Consider the following 24,446-nt stretch of genomic DNA (forward strand, 5'->3'; position numbering starts at 1 on the left):
CTCCAAACCCATCCAAGAGGTGCAAGGCCAGTGTAAGGACAACCAGCTGCTTTCTGCTTTGCTGCCATCCCACCGGGTGTGCAGGATGGACACCAAAATCCCTGTTTGCACTGTGCTCCAGCTCCCTTAACACACTCTGCAACCCTCTGTGCAGATTCCTCCCCCCTGCTTTACACACACTGCCATGCTCTCAGTTTACCAAGTGTCCAGTGATTTTCCAGGTGGTGAGACAACACTGTTTGTAGGCTCCCCACCTCACCAGTTGACCACCTCAGATCATGAGGACTGAAAAAGAGTGTGAGAAACCAGACTTCCCAGTGCTGGCACCAGCCTGTTGCATGGTCCCGAGCTGCAGACTGATGAGAAAGTGCTGGCAGAGCCCTTTGAGATGTAAGCAGCTGCCCAAGAGATAAACACTACTCACAGATGTTTAGAAATACCAGCTTTACCTTTGTTTCCAGTGTTGTAGAATTTCTGATTGTGCTTGAAAGTACGTAACATAAAGAATTTATTAAGTGCTCAAACAAAAAACTCTCTACGTTCTCAGAAATTCACTACAAGCCTTGGGACCTATCTGATTGAAACTGCCGTTACAAACTCTCATTGTACTTGATATCCTTACATTTCCAAATTTCAGAGTGAGAAAACCCTGTTTCCTTTTAAAACCATGAGAAACACCCTCAGTTCAGACTGTAGTTTTGAGATCCTCTTCGAGAGAATTCTGCCCTCTGAGGTGAAGGTGATGTACTTACCAAGAGCCTCCTGCAGTACCCAAAGCGCCGGCTCCCGTCCTCCCCAGTCAGCATGAAAGAGAAGGTCTCACTAGGAGAAAGTGAATTGCCCAGAGCTTGTATCAGAACTATAGCATGGCTATAAGGTAGATCACTTAGAAAGGGACACTGCCTCATCCAGTAAGAGATTCTACCCACTGGAGGGTCTTCATCATTAGGACATACTCTGTGGAAAAATTCTGTCAGCAGTGTGGTTAAGGACAAGCCAACTGTCTCATTAGAAGAGATGGGTGCTGAATGTCAGTGACTGCAGAAGGAACATGAGAATCAGATTTTGAGGGCAGTATTCCAGTGCTCCTTTACCTTTAGTTCAATCCTGTCTTTCAACTGAGCTCTCTTAAAGGGAGAACCTTAGATATTCTCTGAGAGTAGAGAAATCATCTTCTAATCCAGAAACAACACAGGTTTCCAAAATCCAGCTCATTTTATGTCTCTGTCTAGGATAAATACCATTTGTGACAGAGCAGCAAAACAGTTTAAGGTTGTAATTACAGCACAGGTAAAGGGATGGGTCTGTGAATTTGTGCCTGGGCTCAGAAACATTCCTGACTGCTTTGCAAGTAACAAATGGCATTATATAAAGTACTGCCTTGTGCGGAAATGCCAGGGTTTGTATCATTACAGCTGTCTCTGGGGAGACCTTATTGTGGCCTTTCAATACGTAAAAGGGGCTTCTAAGAAAGATGGAAACAGACTTTTTAATAGGGTCTGTAGTGACAGGACAAACGGTAATGATTTCAAACTAGAACTAGGTAGATTTAGACTAGATAAAAGGAAGAAATGTTTTACAATGAGGGTGGTAAAACACTAGTACAGGCTCTCCAGCGACGTGGTAGATGCCCCATCTTTGGAAGCATTCAAGGTCAAGCTGGACAGGGCTCTGATTAACCTGATCTAGTTGAAGATGTCCCTGCTCATGGCAGAAAGGACCTTTAAAGATCCCTTCCAGCCCAAATCATTCCATGATTCCATCCCTTCTGCCTATCCTGTTACTCTACACCTTTGGCTCAACAAGTTCTGACATATCAATGCAGGGAAAAAGGAATTATACATTTTTTTGAGGTCACTTTGAATGAAAAAGAAAATGCAAGCCTGGTTCTCCTTCCTTTGCCCTTCTCCCACAGTCATTCATTTCCAATGGAAGGAAGAAAGAGCTCCTCTGCTGGCATGGAGCACAGCTCCAAAAAGTTCTCAGACAGCAACGTTTTGGGCCAAATGAAGGGGTGTCCTGCAATGTGAGGCAAGCACTCCGAGGTGAATGACTAGGGCAGGGGTGGGAAGGGCCCCATCCTTTTTAAGATTTATTTTAAATACTTCCATTTATGCTTTGGAGTTCAGCACTCAGAGGAACCTTCAAGCCTCTTCCTCTCAGCCACATGGCCTGTGAGGCAGGCAGAATAGGGAAGAAAAAGAACACAGAGCTTCAAAGGAAAGAAAAATTAAATACAGCTGCTTGATCACAAAGCAGCCAAGACTCAAACTGCTGCTTCCTTAATTGGGCATCAGCGAGGCAGTGGCTGCTCCAGCCGTGCTCCAGCATCACTCCAGCATCATTCCAGCATCACTGCATCGTGCAGAGGAGCTCTGGAGCACTCACCTGTTGTACTCAGACACTGGGAGCCAGTCCTTGGCGTCGGGGAAGCAGAACTGTGGGATAGCCTTGAGGCGCTCCTCCGCCTCCCGCATCTGCTTGGTTGGTCTCTCCAGCTGCCGGGAGAAAAGCGAGGTTCAGTCAGTCCCTGGGGCGTCCCTTCCCAGCTCTGCTCGGGGGCAGGGTCACTGATGAGCTCTGAGAGCCAGGGCCCATCAGATTGTCCTGTATTTGTGCTTGGCAGAGTGAGGCATGACTCCAGGACAGGCTTACAGCTACTCACACAAAAGAAATAATCACTGTTGGGGTTTTACTTTTTCTTTTAATTGCCTGAAACTCCCTTGTTGCACGATGACCTCTTAAAACACAGCCCTAACTCAAATACCTTTCTGCTGCAAGAGCACAAGAGAAATGCCAGAGATCAGCAAAAGTCTTTCCAGTGCCTTCAGCGAGTTTTGGAACAAATCCTAATATAGCCAAAATGAGCTAAAAGTGAAATATTTAGAAACTGAATTTAAACAGAGTCTTTAAAGCATCCACCATCAGGCCAAATTCTCCAGCTCTGGAAAAGATAAATTTGAAAACAGGGAAAGCTTTCAGTTACCTTCTCTATGCCCTTTGCTTTGTAACAGATTGCTTTGGAACAATTCTGAAAGCTCTGTTTAAAAATTGGATTTCAAATCATTTTTCCATTTATTCCCTTTACTGATCTTAGAATGAACTGTACATAGCAATTTCTCTTTTACCTTGGGAAACTGGTATGTCACTTCAGGGAGGTAAGTGTTTTTAGAAGGCTTCTTCTTCAGGGACACTACCACAAAATACTCAAATAACTCCCGCTCCTGCCACTCAATCAGCTCCAGTTCCAGGGTGCGATAACTTGGAGCCCTCTTCAGCATTGACTGGATGTGTACAAGGCGCTGGGTATGAGCTGGTATTTAAAAAAAAAAGGAATAAAAAAAGAGACAGATCATTACCTGAGACTGCAATGTGTTTTTGTAAACCACAGCCATTCACAAAGGACTTTCAATTTGCCAGAGTATTATTCCAAGCATGTTCTCCTTTCAAAAGCAAACCTAGTTAGCAAACCTTCTGTAGTCTCCCTTGCTAATTGCACCCATAAATCAAAACTTTCTCCAAGTACTGAAGTGATGCAACACTCAGTCACTGCAATAATTTGCAGATCATAACTGTTACCCTGCCAAAGGTCTGGCTTTTCTTCACGCGTAAGACTGGATTATAAGCCCTTATGTGGGCGTGCAAATGCACTGGGGCCTCCAGGGTGACACATCGGAGGCCTGGCTTACCCTGGTGAAAAACAGTTCTGTGCCCTGTCCCTACACAGCACAGCTTTTTGCTATAAACCATGTAAAGCAAGCCATGGAATAATCTCCAGGAAGGGGGACAGGGAAGAAAGGAAAGATGTGCCAATTGCCTCCTGTGGGTTGCTTTGTTAGTGCTAATTCTGTTGGGGAACAATCTTAGATCCATGGTCACTCATCAAGGCAAAGATGTGCCTTGATCCAGAGACTTGTTGCTTGATATCTATGGAGGACTGGTTATTAACATCATTACCAGTTCTGGTAGAAGGAAAAACAAAACAGCTCAGCAAAAGCAGCTCCCTGCATGCTCTTCCCCAACTCTTCACACCAGGATCTCTGGGCAAAGGCAAAAGAACTGTTAGCAGCACACCTCAAACCTTAAGGCTCTACTCGCTGCCACTGCCCACAGCTTCCAGAAGGCTGACTGGCCCTGGTGGCAGGGAAATAAGATGTCACAAGCACTCATTCACAGCAGCAATTAATTGACAGAAATAAAGGGAAAGCCCTTGATGTCCAGCCCTCATACACCAGGTTCAACAGAAAAATTAAAAATTATTTTGATAAAGCACTTGGGTCTGGTGCACAGCTAAAGAAGCTAAAACCTCAGAATCAACCTGCCTGCTCCTGCCTTGAGACAGCCCCACACTCTTCACGTTTGCTAGAGGTGAAACCAAAGAGCCCACCCCACCAGATGGGCACCCAGTGAGTCCTGTCATGCTACACGTGACAAGGGGGTCTTTGGCTCAGCACACCCTGAGAGCATCAATGTAAACACAAAGTCACTCAGGAACAGCTGCTCAGAGAGACATCAGAATGAAGATCCCCTGTTCCACAACAATGGGGGAAAGCCTCCCGGTTTTCAGTGAGATCAGAATATCCTCCCAGGAATAAGAGAGGGGCCAGGCCCTGTCTATCTTCTTTCATGGCCTTTGAGAGCAAGCAACCCCTCTATTTGCTGACACAAAGAAACAGAACTGCAAGTGCTTTTGGGTTGGTACGGGTAGACAAAGGAGCAAGGAGTCATCTGCCACACATCACTGTACAATGTTACACACATTGCCAGTTTTGGGTGGTCTTACCACCACCTATCTGGCACAAATCTGTTTCCCTAAGACAAGGTTTTCCAGAAAGGCTTGCTGCATGTACAGTAAGCAGGTGACATCTGCAGTGGATAGACATGAATGATTGCCCCATATCTTGTAACAGCTCCACACCCTTCTATTTTTTAGCCCTCACCTACTAATAACGTGCTGGGTTTTTAGTAATGAAATCTGTTGCTGCTGTCTTCAACTTTTTTATAGGTCTCTTTCTGTATCAGGACTTAGGAAAAGGAGGGAATAATATACTGGCCTGGCTCAGGAAGAGTTTGTGCAGGTGCTGATAAAGGAATTTCTACAATTTGGAGACTGCAGACTTATAAAAGAGTCTAAGAACCACAATGCTGGACCAGACCCAGATCCTTGCCTCTAACAGCAGCGAGCAGTAAACACAGAAAGCAGCATATGGATAAGAAAGGAGCATCTTTATCCAATCTCATCCCTCTAAGCCTGCACCCAGTAGTCAGTCTGGAATAGATCAGCATCTCTGAAGTGGCTGACAAAGCCAATCTATCAAAGCTCCTGTTCTTCATTATATGACGCAGTTGCCAAATCCTTATTAGACCTTCACAGCTCATTTTGTCCTTGCTTTCCACGTTCATGCTCCCATGTTGGAACTTTGTGAGCTCTGCAATAACGGAGTTAGGAAGCTATAGAGAATACAGACCATGGACAGGAACAACATGCAGTAGCAGGAGTACACACATTGATAATGTCTGTGACAGGGTCTGACTAGAAGTCACTGAAGGCTGATCCCTTACCTTTAAACCTGTCATCTGAGTCACTCTCACTCTCGCTGTTCTCATCTGCAGAGGACAGAGAGGCATCAGTTAATGCAAAACCAGAGCAAACAAACTCAGTTCACTGTGCTGTGACTGGGAAAAATCCTATCTCACATCTCTGAGCCTTGTGATCCACACATGCACTTCTCCTCAGTCTTAAAATATCTTGAAATAAACAGCTTGAATGACTCCTTAGATTGTGTTTTCCTTGGATTCAGTTTCAATATTGCTTGAGAGTAAGAACTTCATTTTGATGAAAGGGCAAAATTCATTCTCCATTACAGCAAACTGTTTGCACTGAATCCCCATCTATGCTGAGCTGCAAAAGGGCCATTTGGAAAATGGGTCTTAACCCTTTCACTTCTTGTTTTCAGGTTTGTTTTTTTTTTTTTTAAGTTATGCAGCACTTGAGAAGCCAAAGAAAGCCTTATGAGCTTTGTCTGCCTGGGCAACATTCCCAATCACCAGAATTCATCAAACTGAGTTAGAGTTAACAGACAAAAGTAACCTCATGACAACGTGTTACTGAGGGGGTCTTGTATTAAAGCTCTGTTGTACTCTTACTACAAACAGGGCCTGAATTTCCTTTTTGGCCCCTGTTTTTCCAGCAGCAGTCTGAAGCACAGTGTGAGTTACACAGTGTGAGTGCCGGGAAAAAGCATGCAAGAACTCCAGGGTCAAAACTGTGAATTTTGGACAAAACTTACAAAGAGGAAGTTATCATTCATAGAAGAAAGTTCTAAACTAAGTGAAGTCCAGAGTAGATGTGGAGGAAAGAAGGGAGTTGATGATCCTGTTCATTCAAATGGATTCACTGAACCATGTCACTTGCACCATACCTCGTAGGGACGCCGTCTCAATGTTGGACATAGAAAGTTTCTTCAGGCGCTTTTTCCCTCTTTTTGCACTGTAGATGGAATTGATTCTTTGGACAAGCTGAAAAATAAGAAAATGAGGAATCAGTAAGACTGAACATTTTTCTGCCAGGAGACTTAATTAACCTATCCAAACAAAATAGAGATGATAGATCAGCTGAACCCCCAAAACTTTTACTATCGCTTTTTTTTTAAATCCCATTTGTTTCAATTAGTTATTTTGAATCTCATTTCTTTCCCTATGGATATATTTCAAAAACAATTAAGTAACTCAGAAGCCTAAATCCCACTTTGAAAAATCCTGTAGACACTTGCAATGAAAGCAATGAGCCTGAAGATTCAAAGGCAGCTGTTATCCTCTACCACCTCATTCCTCTATGCTGTTGCTTCTCTCTTCACTTGCATTTTCTGAATAAGAATAATCCATTAGCCATACCCAACTTTGCCAAACTCTCATGGACCTGAAGACCACATTCTTATTTGAATACAAGAGTAAGGTGTGCTAGCTCCTCTCTGAACTGAGATTTTAGCATGTTCAAATTAGCACAAGAGATGGCTCTGACTTTTTAAAGCTTTTTCAGGTGACCCAACTGCTTTGAAGTGACATTGTGTCATCTGAAGATCTGGCCCATGTGGACTTCTATGGATTTAACCACCACTAGCCAGAATTTTAAGCCCTGGTAATCATCTTTGTGACTTCCCTCAAGAGCGCTAATGCAGATAATAACTGTCTGCCCCAAAATATCTGAGATGATCGAAAATATTAATGAGATAACTTGTGTATAGTGATGCTGGGATTACCAAGAATTCATCATTAAACAAAGTACTATAACTTTGGGAGAGTCACAAATACGTAGCAATTAATCTTCATGATGTTTTATAAGTCAGGAGCAGTATATTTCATTCCATAGCAGATTTCTTCATAGAATATAATACATTTTGCAAAAGCTGTTTCATCGCAGCTTGCAGAGAGAAATAAACTGAGTGAAATGAAGCAATTTGCTATAGACACAGCAGAAGGGCAGTAACAGAGCACAGACTGAAGTAAAACCTTTTTATGTTTTCCCTCTAATAACTAACACTATCTCAATTTTAAAAATTCTATTCTCCAGGAGTATGTGATCCTGAAAGATGAAGTAATAAGAAAACAGAAATTATCACAGATTTGCAATAAAATTGTGAATATTCATATGCTGAAATCATAATTTCACAGAAGGAGAATATCTGTCCCTTCCATTTAAAAAAAATATTTGTGTACAAAACTAACAGCCAAACTTTCCAAGTTTTACTCAAAATCAGGTAGTAAGCTACTCCATATGTCACCCTATAACATCCTCCAGAGATGTGTGCCCATTTGTGCAGTGAAACAATATATTCCAAGAAAATAAAAATACAGTAAATATTAAGGACATAGGATTAATTTCATCCTTAAACAGAATTTCCAACCAATTGACAGAAATGTAAAAATCTCACTCTACTCACAGTATTTATAGCCATGTACTTTAAAATATGCTCACTAATAAGAACAGGAAAAAGTTGAACACACAGTAAAAATCAACTTTGTTCTCAAGCCAAAATGAAGCATATTGGCAGTTCTCCCCCCCTCTGTTGCTATTGTATTGTTGGTTTTTTTGGTTGTTGTCCTGTGGCTTGGGGATTTTCTCCACATTCCGTTTTGAATCGAAAAGCTCCTTGAAAAATGAAAAATTAAGTTTTACTTCAAATCCATCAAGACAGCATGGTTATCAGGATGGGGTAAGTTGTGAGTAAATGAACGGAAACTTATTAGGCCAATTAGTTATTTTCCTGGAAACAAATGATGGGGAAATAAACCACTTCAGATGTTGCTACATGGTATAAATAATAATTGCTGGGCCATCACCCATTCAAAATCTTAAAGTTATATACACAGCAATGCTCTGGTCCACAGAGCTTAAAGAAGAGTGTGGAAAACAGAACTGCCTTAAAATCAATTCTGTGCGAAGGCGGCCATCAGATCTTTGCTCCTCTTGGATGACTTGGAAGTTATTACTTCTAGGGAAGGGATTCTGATCTAAATGTTCCTTTAGGGTACAAAAAGAGCTTTCAGTGATGACTAAAGGCTGGCTAGAAATTCACAGGCTCTCGCAGACAGGTGACCTCTCCTCAGCACAAGCCTGATGACACCACCAGTACCTTTGGGATCCTCCTGGCGCGCCGTGTGGACAGCAGCTCGCTGGCAGTGCTCAGGCTGTCCTCATTGAGGCTGGAGGGGGATGAGGGGATGCCCAGCTGGGCCAGCAGCAGCATGTCATCGTGGCTGTGCCGCTTGGGCAGCCGCGGCAGGCGGTGGCTCTTCCTCTCTGACCAGTTCCCGACGCGCAGGGAGTGGCTGCTGGCCTTCGAGGGCAGCTGCAGGGACAAGAACAGCTTGAGCTCTTCCCCTCTCAGCAACACCTGGGGCAGAGGCAGCTCTTGTGACAGAGTGGTGGCTGCACATGGAAGTCGTGCCAGGTGAGCCACTGCTCTGCAGGATGGGTGTCAAGAGAGGGTCTGAGGTCACGGTGAAGGGACAGGAGTCAACGTTGGAGACTTTAAAGTTCAAAGAAAACAACACCACTTCTGACTCTGCTGCATTTCCATGCATCCACATCCCATCAACTCTATGAGCCCTTAAATCTAACTTGAGGGCTTGGCTGACAGCACAGCACTGACCAGTGAGCTTGGTCCATCCCTTTCACTTGCAGGAGTGAAAATCAAGAGCAATTACACAATTCAGTGTAATATTAATTCAATGTAATAGTAATAACTAAAACAGCTAATTCATGCTATTTTATCCAAGAATAAAAATTAGTAGAAAAATCACGCTTGTTCTGTTTTCATGGTGTTAAGAAGTTTTAAGACCTGCCAGTGTGCAGAGGTGCGGTTACAACTCTGTCCTGCATGCCCAAAGAATTCCCTTTAAACCACGAAACTGTTATCATTACAACACACAGGGAAAATCTATCTGAAGGATTAAGCACCAAGTAACATCTATCTTTAAAAAACTGGGGGTCTTTCAGAGCAGTCCTTGGAGCAGCTCTGCCCAGCTCCAGGTCTCTGCCTTCTCCTCCCAAACACAAACACTGTTAAGAAGCTTCACCAGCATGTCCAGGAAAAAGTACTATTTTGCCAGATTAAACATCTATCAGTTGACATTTATGAATATTTTATCAGCTCTATTACAAGCTATAAGCCTGCAGCAATAAATGTCCCTCCCATTTACTGGCTGACTGATTGCAGTGCCATCCTAGCTGGGATTAAGCACAGGTGTTTCTGTGGAGAGGAGCTGCAGCACAAATACAATGTCATCATAAAACATTCCTTTCATACCTGAGGACTTCAAAAACTGAAAATAATCAATGGGAAAAGACACTGGGATTCAAAATGACCACACCACCAGTGTTTCTGAGGTCTCTGCATACCAGAGGTAAGCACGCCAGGAAAACTGGTGGCAGTCTATACTTTATTGAAAGGAATTCTTTGTGGAGATGATTGTTGGAAGCTTGCTGACCTTCTGATCTCTTCCATCTTGTTTATCATTATCCATGACTGAAAAGTCATGTTGCTAACCCAGCTGTGTTGCTATGATGGAAAAACTGGGTGATAAATTGTTGCCAAAGCTACCATTCTTCAGGAAATTCAGACTTTTCTATTTCTGGTCATTGGAGAATTACCCAGGCCCAAAGCTGACCCATTCTTCGTGTCTCTTCACTTTAAATATCAGCACAATGACAGTGCAATTATGGCAGGGCTGACTCCTGGAAAGGCACTCCCAGCAGCATTTCAAAAAGAAGCGACCAGAATAAAGACAGACCTGTTGCAAAGGTACCAGGGAGTTCTTACTTACTGAACAACTTTACAGAAGCCACTTAAGTCTGTAAATTCTTTGGTAACCCTGTGTTAAACAGAGAACACTGGCCAGTATCTTCCTACAGACCTGCATGGTTCCCAGTCTAATGACACACCTTCAGGGATCTTCTCAATGCTACACAACTCCTGTTAACACACACACTGCCAGAAATAATTGTTATGCACCACGTCCCAGTATGAGGTTATCCTCACGACTGCAGTGCCTGTTTCTTCTTTGCCTGATTACTACTTTCCACTTGTTCCTTTTCCAGCAGCTTTGCTGAAGTCACTCCTGTTTTACAAAGGATGTGCTAGGAGCACACTAAGAATCCTGGTAATGCTTCTTTTGTCTCTTGGACTGTGATGCTTGCATGCACACAAAGTAAGTGAAAGAAAATGCATTCAGTTTTCTTTCTAGGTGTCTCTACAAGAGAAAAATGTAAATTGTTGTGACTTTTTGTTCAACTGCAAATTTGCTGTTGATTCAGTGCACAATGAAGTTCCTTTAAAGGATACTTGGAATCTCAAAATTAAGTATGTGATGAGATTTATATTTTTCCTTATGAACACAGTGATTCCATAAACAACAAGGCAACCTGGCATTTCATGGTGTTCACAAAAAAAAAAAAATCAGGCTTGCTTTGGAAAATTCGCCACAAAAGGGAAGGTCTGCAGAGTTCCTCATCTTTCTTATGCTATAAACACAATTTATACAGCCCTCTTACTTGCAGAGACTCAGGTTTTTCTGACTATTTTATTATTCATGTATTTTTTCAGGGCTTTTACCTGGCATTCTCTGTTTTACAATCAAACATGCCACACTACAAATTTCCCACGAGCAGAGTCACACCAGGCCTCGCATAACAACACAGGGACAAAACCAGCAGCCGACTTCTCCCCTCCTGGCAGAAGAGGCACAGGCAATTCCCTAAGAGGTGCAGCCACACAGAGAGTTCATTCAGGGCCAGACGGAACTGAAAAGGCAGCAGTGGAAGGACTCTGCTTAGGACTGTCAGGCCCGGGCAGCACAAAGCGCCGCGGGGTGCGCAGCCACACGGTGAGGGAGCAGCTCGCACAGGGGCCGAGGGAGCTGCCCGCACAGGGGCCGAGGGAGCTGCCCGCACACGGGCCGAGGGAGCTGCCCGCACAGGGGCCCAGGGAGCTGCCCGCACAGGGGCCCAGGGAGCTGCCCGCACAGGGGCCGAGGGAGCAGCTCGCACAGGGGCCGAGGAGCAGCTCGCACAGGGGCCGAGGGAGCTGCCCGCACAGGGGCCCAGGGAGCTGCCCGCACAGGGGCCCAGGGAGCTGCCCGCCGCTCCTGCTGCCGTGCCCCGCCGCTCCTGCTGCCGTGCCCCCCGGGCCAGCAGCGCCTTCAGCCGCGCTCCGCTCCGCCCGCCGCCGTTACCTGCGGAGGTGCCGGGTATTTCCTGTTCTGCGGCGTCCACATCCTGTGCAGGGAATCTAGGGAATTCTCGGACAGCTGGTGGGATTTTCGCCCCGCGTGACGGCCTTTCAGCTCCACATCCTCGTACGGGTTTTCCTTGGGTGACTCGCCTTCACGTTTGGGATTTCGGGGTTGTTGTTTTTTTTAAGGAAAGAAAAACAGACAGGAATGTAAAATTAGAAAAAAAAAAAAAATCATGTGAACCAAGTGAAAGGCTTTTCTAAAAGCTCCTCAGCTTTCAGCATGACTCATCCCTCTAGCTGCAGCTGGAAGTATTTGGAGGAGAACTTGGCTATGAAGTCGACAAGTTTCTTTGGATTTTTTTACTGTCCTTTTTTTTTTTTTTTTTTTTTTTTTAGCTAAAATGCGAAGATTTCACAAGACGTGCTTCTGAGCATCTGCAGCTGTGGAAAATTTATTGATACATAAAAGCTAAGGCACTTAACTTCTTTAAAGTGTATCAGTGGATTTTATAAATCTGTAACAGCCACTCACGGGGTGAAATGAAGACCAATAAATAATTGTGCTCAACACGCCGCCCTTACACACAATAAGACAATTCTTATTTGATGCAACCTTCATTTTTCTCTCCTCCTGAGAGAAGGCAAAGAAAGAATAAACACTCCAGCTCAGCAGTGCCAAGAGAGAAGACTGAAAGTGCAAAAGGAGAACAATTTCTGTCCCAACCATACTGCATCCTCAAAGTGTTCTTTAAAATATATCCTGTCTTCAAATTAGGCAGCTGTTCATTTCAAGTTACGTGAAACTCCTCTCTCCTGGAAGGAAACTCATCCTGCTAGTAATATATAGAGGCTTGACCAATTAATCCCTAAATATGACTTAAATGAAAAATACACTTAAAAGCAGACCTCAGTCTTTAAATTTTTACCATTTGAAAACCAGAACCAAAATTTATAGTCCAGGTTTAAGTGAGATCCCATACCCATCGTCTTCTCAAACTCCTGAACTTAGCAGACCTCTCACTGAACAAAGTAGTATGATGATGAATGAGTGCCGTCAATAAAATTAACATTTTGTATCCACTTTTTCAGACAGTTGATGATCAGCAACTGATTTAGAGCTTCAGGTTTTTGAAACACAAAGAAATTCCAGTTTTCCAGCCATCTTGAACAGAAAATCATCTCTTAAAAAAGTGGTCTACTCAAAATCAAGACCTGAATTTACAGAAACATCCAGGAAGTTAAAAGCTTTTAAACCAACTTTCTTTTGGTTTTATATCTAAAGACGAATTTAAAACCCATGAGTTTAGTACAATATGTGTGTTGTAGTACAGGCTATTTAATATAAGAAATTCAGCTTTCACTACATACTGTGTCAGTTGAGAACTGAGGACAGAAAGCTGTAGCATGGTTCATTATTCCCACTGTTACAGAAAATATTCACAGCATTTAAGGAGATTACAGCTGAGGCATATGGTGTTTTCAGTGAGAGCAAGGCCTGGGTTAACAGTCTATGTGACTACCAGCTATTTTGTTCTAGACAGACTTATTAAATTTCCTTATTGTACAAAAGAAAAGCAAAGCAGTTTGTGCTTTCTACTTTATTTTTGAGCCTGGAAGCGTGAGACTGCTTGATTCATCAATTACAGCCACAAGAACGTCTGCTGAGCAAGTTCACATATTCACAATACAAATAAAAATACAGTTTTGCTTCAGTAGTGCATCATACTGAGATTTCTAGTCAAACATAAGCACAAGAGTGAATGTTTTAGTTTTGTTCTAATTAGAAGCCTGAATCACTGCTGCTCTTGAAGAATGTTTGACTTGGCAATCAGAGCTTATTATTTCATCCAGAGGGAATCTGATTCTGGAGGCTGCACTATCATTGAAGCCAGTCCTCATGCCATATGGAAAGAACACCTTCAGGTGCATGGGGTATATGAAGGAAGACCTTTTGATGAATGCAATGAACAGGAAAAATCTTAAGCAACAAATACCCCTAAAAAAAAAAAAAAGAATACTATGGAGGACTATAGAAGTGGTTGATTCTTCCTGAGGGAAGGAAAAATAGATATCACACTCTGATTCTGTTACTTGTAGACTCTACGGCTCTAGAAATGGTAATCATAACAATGATAAATAGTAAAATTTGCAAAATGCTGTTACTTACAGATGATTAGGCTCTAGTGGCATAATAAAATTTCTTGTAAGCCCAAGTCAAGTATAGGTCAAGCAAGCATTTTGGAATGGATTAATAGATTTCGAAATACCCGGCTTCGTGAGACAGGGCTCAAACATGCGCTTCCTTGTGAAAACAAATGTTACTGCATTAGTCTACAGAGTACCCAAACTCCTGAGAAGAAACAAGCCCATCAGTGAAAAAAACCCTTTTTTACAATGTAAAGCATTTATAAATGTTAGGGGGATTCTCTTTCCAAAACACAGTGTAAAACAGAATTGCTTGAACCCAGTTAAACTCAACTCATAAATAATGCCGACCTGACATATTAAGTACAGAAATGGGCCCAGAGAAGTCTTGGATGAGAGAAGGGGGAGGAGCAAGGAACCATGAGCAGAGACTATTTTTCTGAGTCAGAGTCTCTACCAAAAGAGAGCTTGGGCCAAATTCCTCTTCATTGTAATGGGAAGGTCAGAGGAGACACCACAGGGATTTTAACCCTTTCCCCTAGAGCTGTGAGAGCTTCTGCAGATGACTGGTTTGCTGTTCTAGAACTCTTGTGTCTATTCTTTCTCTCATTTGCTTAAAAACCAAATTATTTCAGAGCTTGGGGGTTTTTTTCACTTTGAAATAACACCTTGAGACCAAATACACCTCACCATTTTTTTTGCCCTTTTTTTTTTTTTTTTAAGAAGAACCTCCTTCCAACCCAATTCTCAGATAATGAAATAGTCTGATCAATCAGAAACCACCTGGTTTTGCTGATGTGACTTTTGAAGGAAGTATTTGGTTCAAGCTGTGAACTAGAAGCGACACACAAACTATCTCCCCAGCAATTTTCAACTACCAGATTCTTAGTATATTTGCTCTCCCTCGTAGACACACAAAAGACCAGATACACAAAAAGAGGCAGCCCAGACTGGTTTCTGTACCAGTGACAAGAAACCAAAGATGTCAAGTAAACTAAAAGTGCCGAAAATACCCTGAACTGCCTCAAAACAGCATTTAACTGCATCTGACTGCACAGTGACTCCCTTCCATGGGAGAAAAGATTTGAGAAGTGGTGGTCACAGCAGGTGTGGGTCCCACATGGGAGTGAGGTCCTGCGGGAGACCCGGGGTGGTGGCTGCTACTGCTGCCACTGCAGTACAAAAAAGGAGGAAAGTTTCCATATCACTGGGCTGGCTCAGAGGTTTACAGCCTTCTCCTCAACCACCACTTCTCCAGTCCTAAGTCTCAGGCAAGGAATGTTTGCAAGCTGCGGTGCTTGGATTTGCTGCAAAAGGAAAACATATTTACAATGAAAGAGCAAGGAAACATCCTTGTTCCTGCCATATGGATGCCTATATTGGAAGCCAAAAGGAGAAACATTATGCAGTATAGAGGCCAGGCTTGTCTTAATGAGGCTGATCCAACAGCCACACAAGACAGCAGTAGATTTTCACTGACTTCAAAGGAAGCTGAATCATACCCCCAGAATGCATATGATCACAAACAGTAAGTCTTTGGCAAATACTGTCTCTAATCACCATCCCTACTCCCAGATCAGTTCCCTCTATAAGCATTTTTTCCAAGTTTCCCATTCTCTCGAATTCTACGTACCAAAGTGTTGAATTAACACAGGGCATTTATCTACACGACATTTATCTCCAGAAGATCTCACAGACAATTTAATGAATAGTCCATCAGGGAAGAAAAGAAAGAGAACCAAAAAAAAGATAAAATAACCACTGATGTTTAGAAAAGTCCTGAGGAATGCAGTGCCTTGAGCTTAAGGATCGATGAGTTTCCCCCAGGGGTTGCAGTTCTTCACTCCATGATGCGTTGGGAGTCAGCCCCACCAAGTCCTGAGGCAGCACACAATGTTCCTCTGCTCAGCCTCTCACACGTGGCAAATGGGAAGCAGAGGCAGACTCAGCGAGCCCGTCTCACGCTGAGAAAGGAGTGAAAAGTAAGGCTGAGGGGGAAAAAAAAGAAGCAGGCAGACGCTTCTCTATAAATGGCAGAAAGCAGGGAAATGCATCATTTCGTTCTAGATGGGAGAAACAATTATCAGAGGAATTAAGTGATTCACAGAGTGCTGATTATAACTCCAGCCTTTTGCACTGCCAGGAAGAGAGAAGAATGGAACAGCAGGTATAGAGTGAAGGAAAAGACTCTTAAATATTTGTTAAGTTGGGTGCATAAAGTGGGAGCCAATGCTCACAGAGGAGATACAGAATCCACAGGGTGATGCTGAGTGCCCAAGCTAAGAGCCTGCTGCCTTCCATTCCTGGCTACTTAGAAAGCCCAGGGACCTGAGTTGCATGGCCAGGACAGTTACCACCTCACAAATGAGGTGCACATGCATTGCTCATTCATTTCAGTCATAAAATTACACCAGTGAAGATCCACACCACCAGTGCTGGAGGAAAACTGGGCCACTGGGATGTTTATGAGCATGTTCAGATCAAATGGATGAAAACCAGTAAATCTCCACACTCCCATTAAGCATCCAAGCTTAGATCTTTGGTGCACAGATGAGCTCTTTCAACATCAGAGATGCTGCAACTTTGCATCTCAGCTGGGGAATTTACCCCAGGAATCTGCAGAAAGAGGAACTATTTCAATCTCAAGTTACAGCTGACACATATTACAACTGCTTTGAAAAGCTCTTGCTGAACAGCACTAAGTTCCAGACCATTTCTTGCTTTTAGTCCTATCACCCAGTGTATCTGCTCAGTATCACGAGCTCAGAAAAGCAGAAGAGCGTCTGCAACAAGCAGAGTGGCAAGTTTAAAATGCAATCAGCCTTTTGGGCCCTGGTCCATGGACTTTGTAGGCAACAACCTGTGCTTTCTGAACTTCTCCAGTCCTGCTTTGCCTTGCAATAAGCAGAAGAAGCACTGCAGATACTTTCAGCTCCCTGCGATCTCTGTGGGGACTGCAAGAGCTTAGAGTGTAGTCATAATGAAGTATAAGGGAAAACAATTTGCACAGCTGGTAAATGAACAAGAAATTTCATCCCCAAAAATCACCCATTTACCACTCAGTCCAAAATCATGTGCATGAAAACATCTGATGAGCAACTGTTGGCACAGTACAACAACAGCTCCTCTAAACTGCCTGCATTTCAGGGGCTTCACCCTGCTGACTTCAACACAGTCTCTGAATTTAAAGGAGGATTTGGGAGAGCAGTCTCATGGTCTTTTTTTCTTCTGTTTTACTAACCTACAGCACTGACTAGAAAGCCAGGCAGAGACTGTCACAAGAAGTCGTAATGGATGTTATCATGATGAGACACACTCTACAGAGAAAAACTGAGCTCTAAATAGGGCATGAGATGATTATTAAAAATGAATCCATGTATCCAAATGTAACAACAAAGCAGCAAGCTGATTGTCAATAGGATCAGCTGAATATTTGGCCTTTCTTTGACAGGCCCATATGAACACTGTTTGATTTATTGTGCTCTGGCTGCCAATACCCTACAGTGTCTATTATTAAATTTGCCACTATTACACTTTCCAAAATCTCACATTCATTTTAGGCTGTCACAGGCAGACTGTGGGTGCAGAATAAGACAGGAATATACTAGTCTGTGATCATTGCCCTCATTTTGCATCAATCCTAGTTGCAGAAACCTGCTGGTGTCTGACTAAAAACCCAAAATGTCTTCAGAGAAGCAGCTAGCACAGCACTGCTGGCAGAGTTACAATCTCTCCAAGTTTGCTTCAGCTTCACAGCAGCCCAGCAATTCCCATTTCTCCCTGATTTTTCATGGGATGATAATATGACAGACTGAAATGTGCTACAAAATCATGACAGGCAATAATGTGGCATGTGAGGATGAGATTTTACTCAAAAGATCAACTTGCTCTCTTTCTAACCCTTTCCCACATTTACTGGAAGAACTTTGCAAATGTTCTAATTTGAAAGCAATGTCAAGCTGGAACATTTTCCAACTTGACCTCAGTCATCATTGCTGCAGCTCTGATCACACACAGCGAAGGATTCAGTAAAACAGCTAAATAATCTCATTTTGTTACATGACATGCACTATGCCAAATTTACACAAGAAATCAAACCAATTAATTGGTTTAGGAGAGATGAGGTGCCTTTACCAGCAGGCATGGAGTGACTTGTCCTGTTTTAATGCACAAGTAAACAAGAAGCTGATTATCCCAAACTGAAGCAATACTCAAACTGACAGAGGAAAAAGCCAAACGATTGTGTATGACTCCACTGTCAAGTTTTTATCAGTCACCTGTGGTGTCAGCTGTAACAAGATTCAATTATATTATATACCCCTACAGAAGCAGTGATTATGTTGTCCTCTTAAGGCGCAAAAATCTGTCAATAGAAGTGTCCAGCTACTGAAAGGCCTCAAAATCTCCTAAACATGACCGTGAACAGGCCCAGAGAGATGGAGGATGCATAAGAAACCCTCCCCAAGAGGGCCAGCTGTCCCTGAGACAATGAATTGAGGGACACTCCCAGTGGGAACCTACCAGCAAGATCCCATTCAGAAATTCATCCTGGCTTTAGAGATTCCACAGCAATGTTTTTGAGGCGTTGCCTTATTTTCTAGACTACTTCAGTTCCAGCTGCCAAAGCAGACACGGAGTCATGCAATGTTCAATTAAACATTCTCAATCTACGACGCAACACACGGAGCCCAGTTGAGCAATGCGTTTTCTGCACATCTGTCGTGTCCTCTTGGAGGAAATCTCCACCTGTTCTGCTGTGTACAGCATTCTGGGGACTTAGAGAGTAAGAAGGCTTGTCTTGTCAGAGGTTCCTTCCACTAAATTTAATTTCTAAATGGAGTGTTATTTCTTTCACCTAGTTTTACTAGATTTTCTCAAGTCAAACTTAGTACTATGCCCTTAACCTTCATTTCACTTTACTCGTTCAACTTTTTTTTGGTGGTGATTACAAGTTCTTTCTCCTAGATGTCAGGTCAACAATGCTGCAGAGACACAAGACCTTAAGTACCAGTATTCCAACATCTCAGCTGCATGTAGACAAGCAGACTGGAAAACTGGAACCGTATGGTCCATATGACAGGAAATACTGTTATGCACAAACACAGCAGAAGCAACAATCTCAGCCATCTCTTAATACTATGATCGTTTCTTGAATTCACACAAAGCCAAGCGTGGTTTCCCCAACCGGATTCAGAAAGCCACATCAATTTTGGTCTGATTAAAGGCTCATTCAAAACCACAAGAAGCAAAACAATGTTAAGTTTACTATGACTGCCACATTTCTGTGAGTGCTAGTACAGAAGATGAATGAAGTCCACATGGTTCCTTGCACATGGAACACAGCTCTGATTTTTATTAGGAATGTGCACCCCTTTATACAAGGGCTGCTTGATTAATGCAGAATGGATCATTGTGTTCCAATCCAATACCTGTCCTGAACTTACCATGCAGGTATTTCATCTATTAAAGTCTACAGAAATATTACAAAATTGAACAAAGCGTCTGGTTCGTGATGTCACTGGATTTCAGAGCATGATCATTTTTGGTTTCAATATACCTTAAAACTTACTTTTTTAAATAAAGGCAGCTCTCAAGATAAACTACACACAGCAGTTCATTGCTGCCCTGGTCATTAAAGAATAAGCAGTGCAAGGGCACCAGGAGGAAGACAAAGCTTTGGTGTGCATATGCCTCACATGAAGAGGCCATGTGGTGACCAAAAAACCAATGACTCCAGGCCTAGCAATTACACGCTTAGAAGCTGCTTAGCCTGGGGAAGGCTGGGGGATAACCCAGCTGCTGTCTGCCACTGCCTAGAAAGGCAAGTGAAAAAGACAGCACCAGGCACTTCTTGCCGGTGAAAGGATGAAGGACAACATCCTTCAAGTCTGAAAGGAGAATTCAGACTGGATAGAAAGAAAAATTTGTTCACAGGGACATCAAGAAACCATTATTCACAATGGAGGCTAAGCAGTGGAGAAGGCTGCACAGGGAGGCAGTGAAGCCATCCTGCCATGGTATTTTGAAAACTCAACCAGATGTAGCCCTAAGCAACCTCATTTAATGTTGAAATCAGGCTCGCTTTGAGCAGAGGCTGGATCAGCTGACTTCACAGTCCCTTCCAACCTGAATTTTTTATGATTCTGTCTCACACTAGAATACTTAGAGCATTCACAGCATTCACCGCTTTCTTTCCTTGTATTCTAACACTTCCTTGCATTACAAATATTAATTCTAAGGGGTGGGGGGACATGACACTTTATTAAGCTTATTACTGCAGCAACAATGTTTTAACTGCCTACAAGTTTTAGGGAGGCAAGGAGATTCAACAAGGTATAGGGAAAAAAAGACCCACTGGCACCTCCAGGGCAACTGTTTGCCAAGAAAACTCAGAGAACAGTGACAGAGCCCTTTATATAGCTTTGAAGCAGATGTAGATCTATAAAATAAACTCACTCTTGCAGACACCTGGTTTGCATGAGCACAAAAGTGCTACTTGGAGACTGGGGTCTAGCACCACTGGTATAAATTATGCAGATGTGATACACAAAACTACGATAGTTTCTTTAAAGCTGGAGATCAAACCTCTTTGGCTTGTCTTTAATCATGCCTGACAGTTTGTAAGAATAATACTGATTTTGTGTTCCCCCCCGCACTGCCTGTATTGAATGAAGTGCTTGGAAAGAGGTTGTGAAAAAGCAGTACAAAACAATGAAGTTCTGTGTTTGTCCACAGATCTGAAATTTTGCATTCTCTTCCCACTGCCCTGCCAAAATGGCCAAATTATAGTCTGCAAGGGGCTGCTTTATAGTACCCATGAGTTGGAAGAGCCCATTATGATTTTTGTTTTACTGAACCCAAGAGTTCTTCTCATTTGAAGAAAGCTTCTTACCAGTCCTGCACCTTTTATATTGATATTTAACAAACCAGACAAGGGAAAGAATCATTACCACATAAAATCTGGCGGCACAGTGACAAGTCCTGAGCAAAGATGAGCACTGTAACTAACACACAATACATTCTCAAGTGTGAGTAGCACGGCAGTCTGTCATGGAAAAGGCTGATGATATAAGGATGCACTACACAGAAAATGACTTTTTAGTATCTAAAAAAGATTTCATTTTAACAGACACTGAGCAGGAGCTGAAAGCTTCTGTTCCGAAAGCAATTTTTTTGAATGGCATAGACAAAGTATACAGCTGAGAATGGAAAGAGTAAATTCCTGTTTTCACTGAGGCTGACAAGCCAGAGACAGAATTTTGGTCTGACAGAGAGCCCCAGGCTCCAATTTGTGGCCATTGTTCTTTGCTATATCAACTGATATGACCAAGTATAGTTTTGTTCTATTGTCTTTGTTTGCCTCTCAAACATTTGTAAGCACTATTAGAGTGCTTTTTACCAGACTAAACAAGCCCAGCTTGTCAGTGTCTCTTCAGAGGATGTGTGCTCTAGGGTTCCAGACTATCTTGGTAGCCCTCCAGCTTTCAGTATATAAAGATTCATTGCCCAAAGTAAAACCAAGTCCCCTTTGTATCTGTTGCAATAATATTATACTGAAAGAGTTAAAAATAAAGCAGATATTCATCACTTGTGTGGAAAATCTGTCCTCTGAAGGGCTGCCCAATTTTTGGTAATTATAACAACTTTTTTTTGATGTTAAAAGAATGTATGCATAGGCCATAGATTTCCTTCTAAGACCAAAAGAAACATGTTTTTCTTATGAAGCTTAATGAAAACAGTGTTTTTTGTTGTGCATTCCTGATGGTTGTATAGCTAAAGGAAATTAATTCCTCTTTAACCAGCAACTGGGACTTGGAGGAGACCAGGAACAGTGCTACAAATAACTGCTTTGGGGCAGTCCACACCGGAGTCCTGAAAAGTTCAGGCTGACCACACAAGGCCTCTGAGGTTAATCTTGCTATTGGATAGTTCTGTAAACACTGTCTCGGGTTCTGTTCTTTACATTTTTACACCACTCAAGGCTTCAAGCCAAGATCTCGATAAAAAGAACGATTTGGTACTTGAAAAGCATTGGCAAAAAGCTGACCAAACAGTCTGTTTCCAATACTACCCAATGAAGTCTGAAAGAATCAAGACTTCCTGCATGCAGCCTGAGAGCTACATTTGCACTGAAGGATCAAACCCATTTAGCCTCCATTTAATCTCTCTTTACTGACAGCACTGAATGTTCCTGCACATGGCATGTGTTCAGCAATACACGGCCTGCCCACAGCCACTCAACATCCTGCTGTGAGCCCATGTTCTGCAGCAGCTTCTTACCTACAATGTCTTCATAGGCATTTTCTTCTAAAGTGCTCTTGGATCCAAATTTATGCTGGCTCTCGGTTCCATTTTCAGTTGGGGAGGGAGGGTACAGGGATTGCAGGCTTGAGGCATCCTCAAACTCAAAGGATTTTCTAAAGTTTAAAACAATAATAATGAGTAACAAGAATGCAAAATTATTCAAACATTTAGATGAGCATTTGCTTGCTAAGAAATATATATAAAGTGAACCACAACAAACAAAAAATCCCACATTATGCTTTAAGGACTAACTTTTAGCAGACCATAAGTCCTGTGCTCACAGCAGTCTCTAGTATAATCATCTATGACACTTCTATGAAGTTGGAAGTATTGCTACCCAATTATGCAGACAGGAAGAAAATATCGAGAAAATATGTGATATTTTTCCAAGTTTACAGAGTAAGTTAGCAGCACAATCCTCAGATTAGAAATTACCTTGTTCTTTCCAGAGGCCCAAGAAACATGTAGCCCTCTCTCCTAAAGAAAGACACAGTGTCTGGAAAGCATTCCTGCACTGGTTGCTCTGGGAGATGTAGCCTTAGTTTGACACTATTCACATCTTGAACTTTCAGATATGTTCCTGCACAGAGCTCAGTGTACAAATGCCAAAGGCAGACTCGTGTGAAAGTCACCTGTTTCCCTTGCACACCCTGTGTCAAGCACTGACAGCAAAGGAGAAAGCCTTGAGGAAATGATCCCTGGGGTACATGAGCAACCTGGGCTGACGGCTGGGGGCTGAAGGTTTGCCCTTTCTGGCAGGAAGGTGAGGACCAGCTGGGTCAGGTGAACACACACAACTTGTCTCCCACCCACACCTGCCCCAGGTACTGCTGAGCAGTTCTAGAGGTAGAAGAGGCCAAGTTCTTCCCACTCTCAAGCTATCTACACTCAAGCTGGGAGGGCCACAATTTGCAGTGCTAGCAGTACAGGGGCTGGCATTCATTGCATTGATTTACAGCTGAGGATGAAACAGTGAGAAAAATGGGCTCAGGTCAGAGCATAAATCCCATGGTGCTGCAAGGCTTGCATGGACTGTGCTGGTCTGCATGCTTCACTCACTGAGACCCAAACTAGATTAACAATAAATCATCCTACCATCAACCCTGCTTCTTCTTCTTCCCAGCTGGAGTGAAGCATATGTTACAGCATATCCATGTGGCAGTGACAGAGTCTCATGAGACACTTTGGCCTGTGAGTTGGCTCAAGCATCCCTACAGGTAACACAGTGACTATTGCAAAGAGCAATACATTCGAAAAGAGCATTTCCTATTTGTCTGCTGGAGCAGGCTTACAGCTCAGGATCGGGCTTAGGAGCCTCCTCTCTCCCCTTTCCCTAAGCTTCGGAATATCCAGGTCCAAGTTATTCACATCAGGATTGTGGCAGAAACAGTCTGTGCACGTCAGATCCAGACAACTGCTCCTCCACAGCTACTCACAGTTACAAAGGATGCTGACACACTGAAGACATAGCTGTGTATGAAATGAGACTTCCTAAAGTAGTTAAATATCCAGCTCCTATAGATTTCAAGGCACCACTGTGATGTGGTGACACTGTATAGGATGACAGGAATGGCTTTGTGGACCAACACTCAGCTGTGGTCCATGTGTCCCAAGCCTCTGCTGTGACACTCCTCTCCTGCGCTCTGTGTGTGCCAGAGGATTTCCAACTGCTAGGGAACACCCAGCCCACACCACTCTGAAATGTTAAAGCAGCTGTTGGCAGCAGATTGCCCAGATCCAGCCTGGCTTTCTGCTAGCAGGCAAACATGAGAGACTTCCTCCATATTACTAGGATATTGAATTAACCACCAAAAATAAAACCAGTGCTTTCAACCAAAGTATTGGGAAAATAAATACCCTCAGTCCATTCTCATGACATTCCAGGGAGTGCAAACCACATGTATGTTCAATCTGAAACACACAGCTACAAGCTGCAGACACAATGAGTTATGTCTGTTCTCAAAAAAAGAACAGTTTAGATACTGAGATTTCAGTAATTACTATCAACCAAATATTATTATTCTTAGATGACTTGTATGGTCTTAAGTTCTTTGTAAATCTTGGAGTTCTCCTTTCTGTAACTGAAGGAAGAACAGTAGCAAAGACAATGAAATCGAGATTTTTATAAAGGATTTCCACCCACCATTTAAGATAGCCAGCAAACCTGAGATTTTTGGGAGGTTGATTTGAATTTATTTAGATCATGATTAACAAGAGGTGTGTCCAGAGAAGTCATTAAACTACAGTGGGTAAAGCTGTTAC

At 42.8% G+C, this 24,446-nt stretch overlaps 1 protein-coding gene across 6 annotated transcripts in view; it reads right to left on the reverse strand.

Annotated features, from left to right (window-relative positions):
* The window catches only part of DENND2B (DENN domain containing 2B), a 153,508-nt gene that overhangs the window by 33,849 nt on the left and 95,213 nt on the right, over window positions 1-24,446 (reverse strand). For all 6 annotated transcript variants that reach the window (XM_039553312.1, XM_039553315.1, XM_039553313.1 and 3 more), the window contains 8 exons: window positions 22,161-22,297; window positions 11,734-11,882; window positions 8,634-8,849; window positions 6,423-6,519; window positions 5,563-5,607; window positions 3,129-3,313; window positions 2,389-2,498; window positions 753-822 (listed from right to left, as the gene is read on the reverse strand). In XM_039553312.1, the coding sequence (XP_039409246.1) occupies window positions 753-822; window positions 2,389-2,498; window positions 3,129-3,313; window positions 5,563-5,607; window positions 6,423-6,519; window positions 8,634-8,849; window positions 11,734-11,882; window positions 22,161-22,297 (1,009 nt within the window). The remainder of the gene's footprint in view (window positions 1-752; window positions 823-2,388; window positions 2,499-3,128; window positions 3,314-5,562; window positions 5,608-6,422; window positions 6,520-8,633; window positions 8,850-11,733; window positions 11,883-22,160; window positions 22,298-24,446) is intronic.

This window comes from Corvus cornix, chromosome 5 (genome assembly GCF_000738735.6).
Source record: "Corvus cornix cornix isolate S_Up_H32 chromosome 5, ASM73873v5, whole genome shotgun sequence".
Classification (NCBI taxonomy): domain Eukaryota; kingdom Metazoa; phylum Chordata; class Aves; order Passeriformes; family Corvidae; genus Corvus; species Corvus cornix.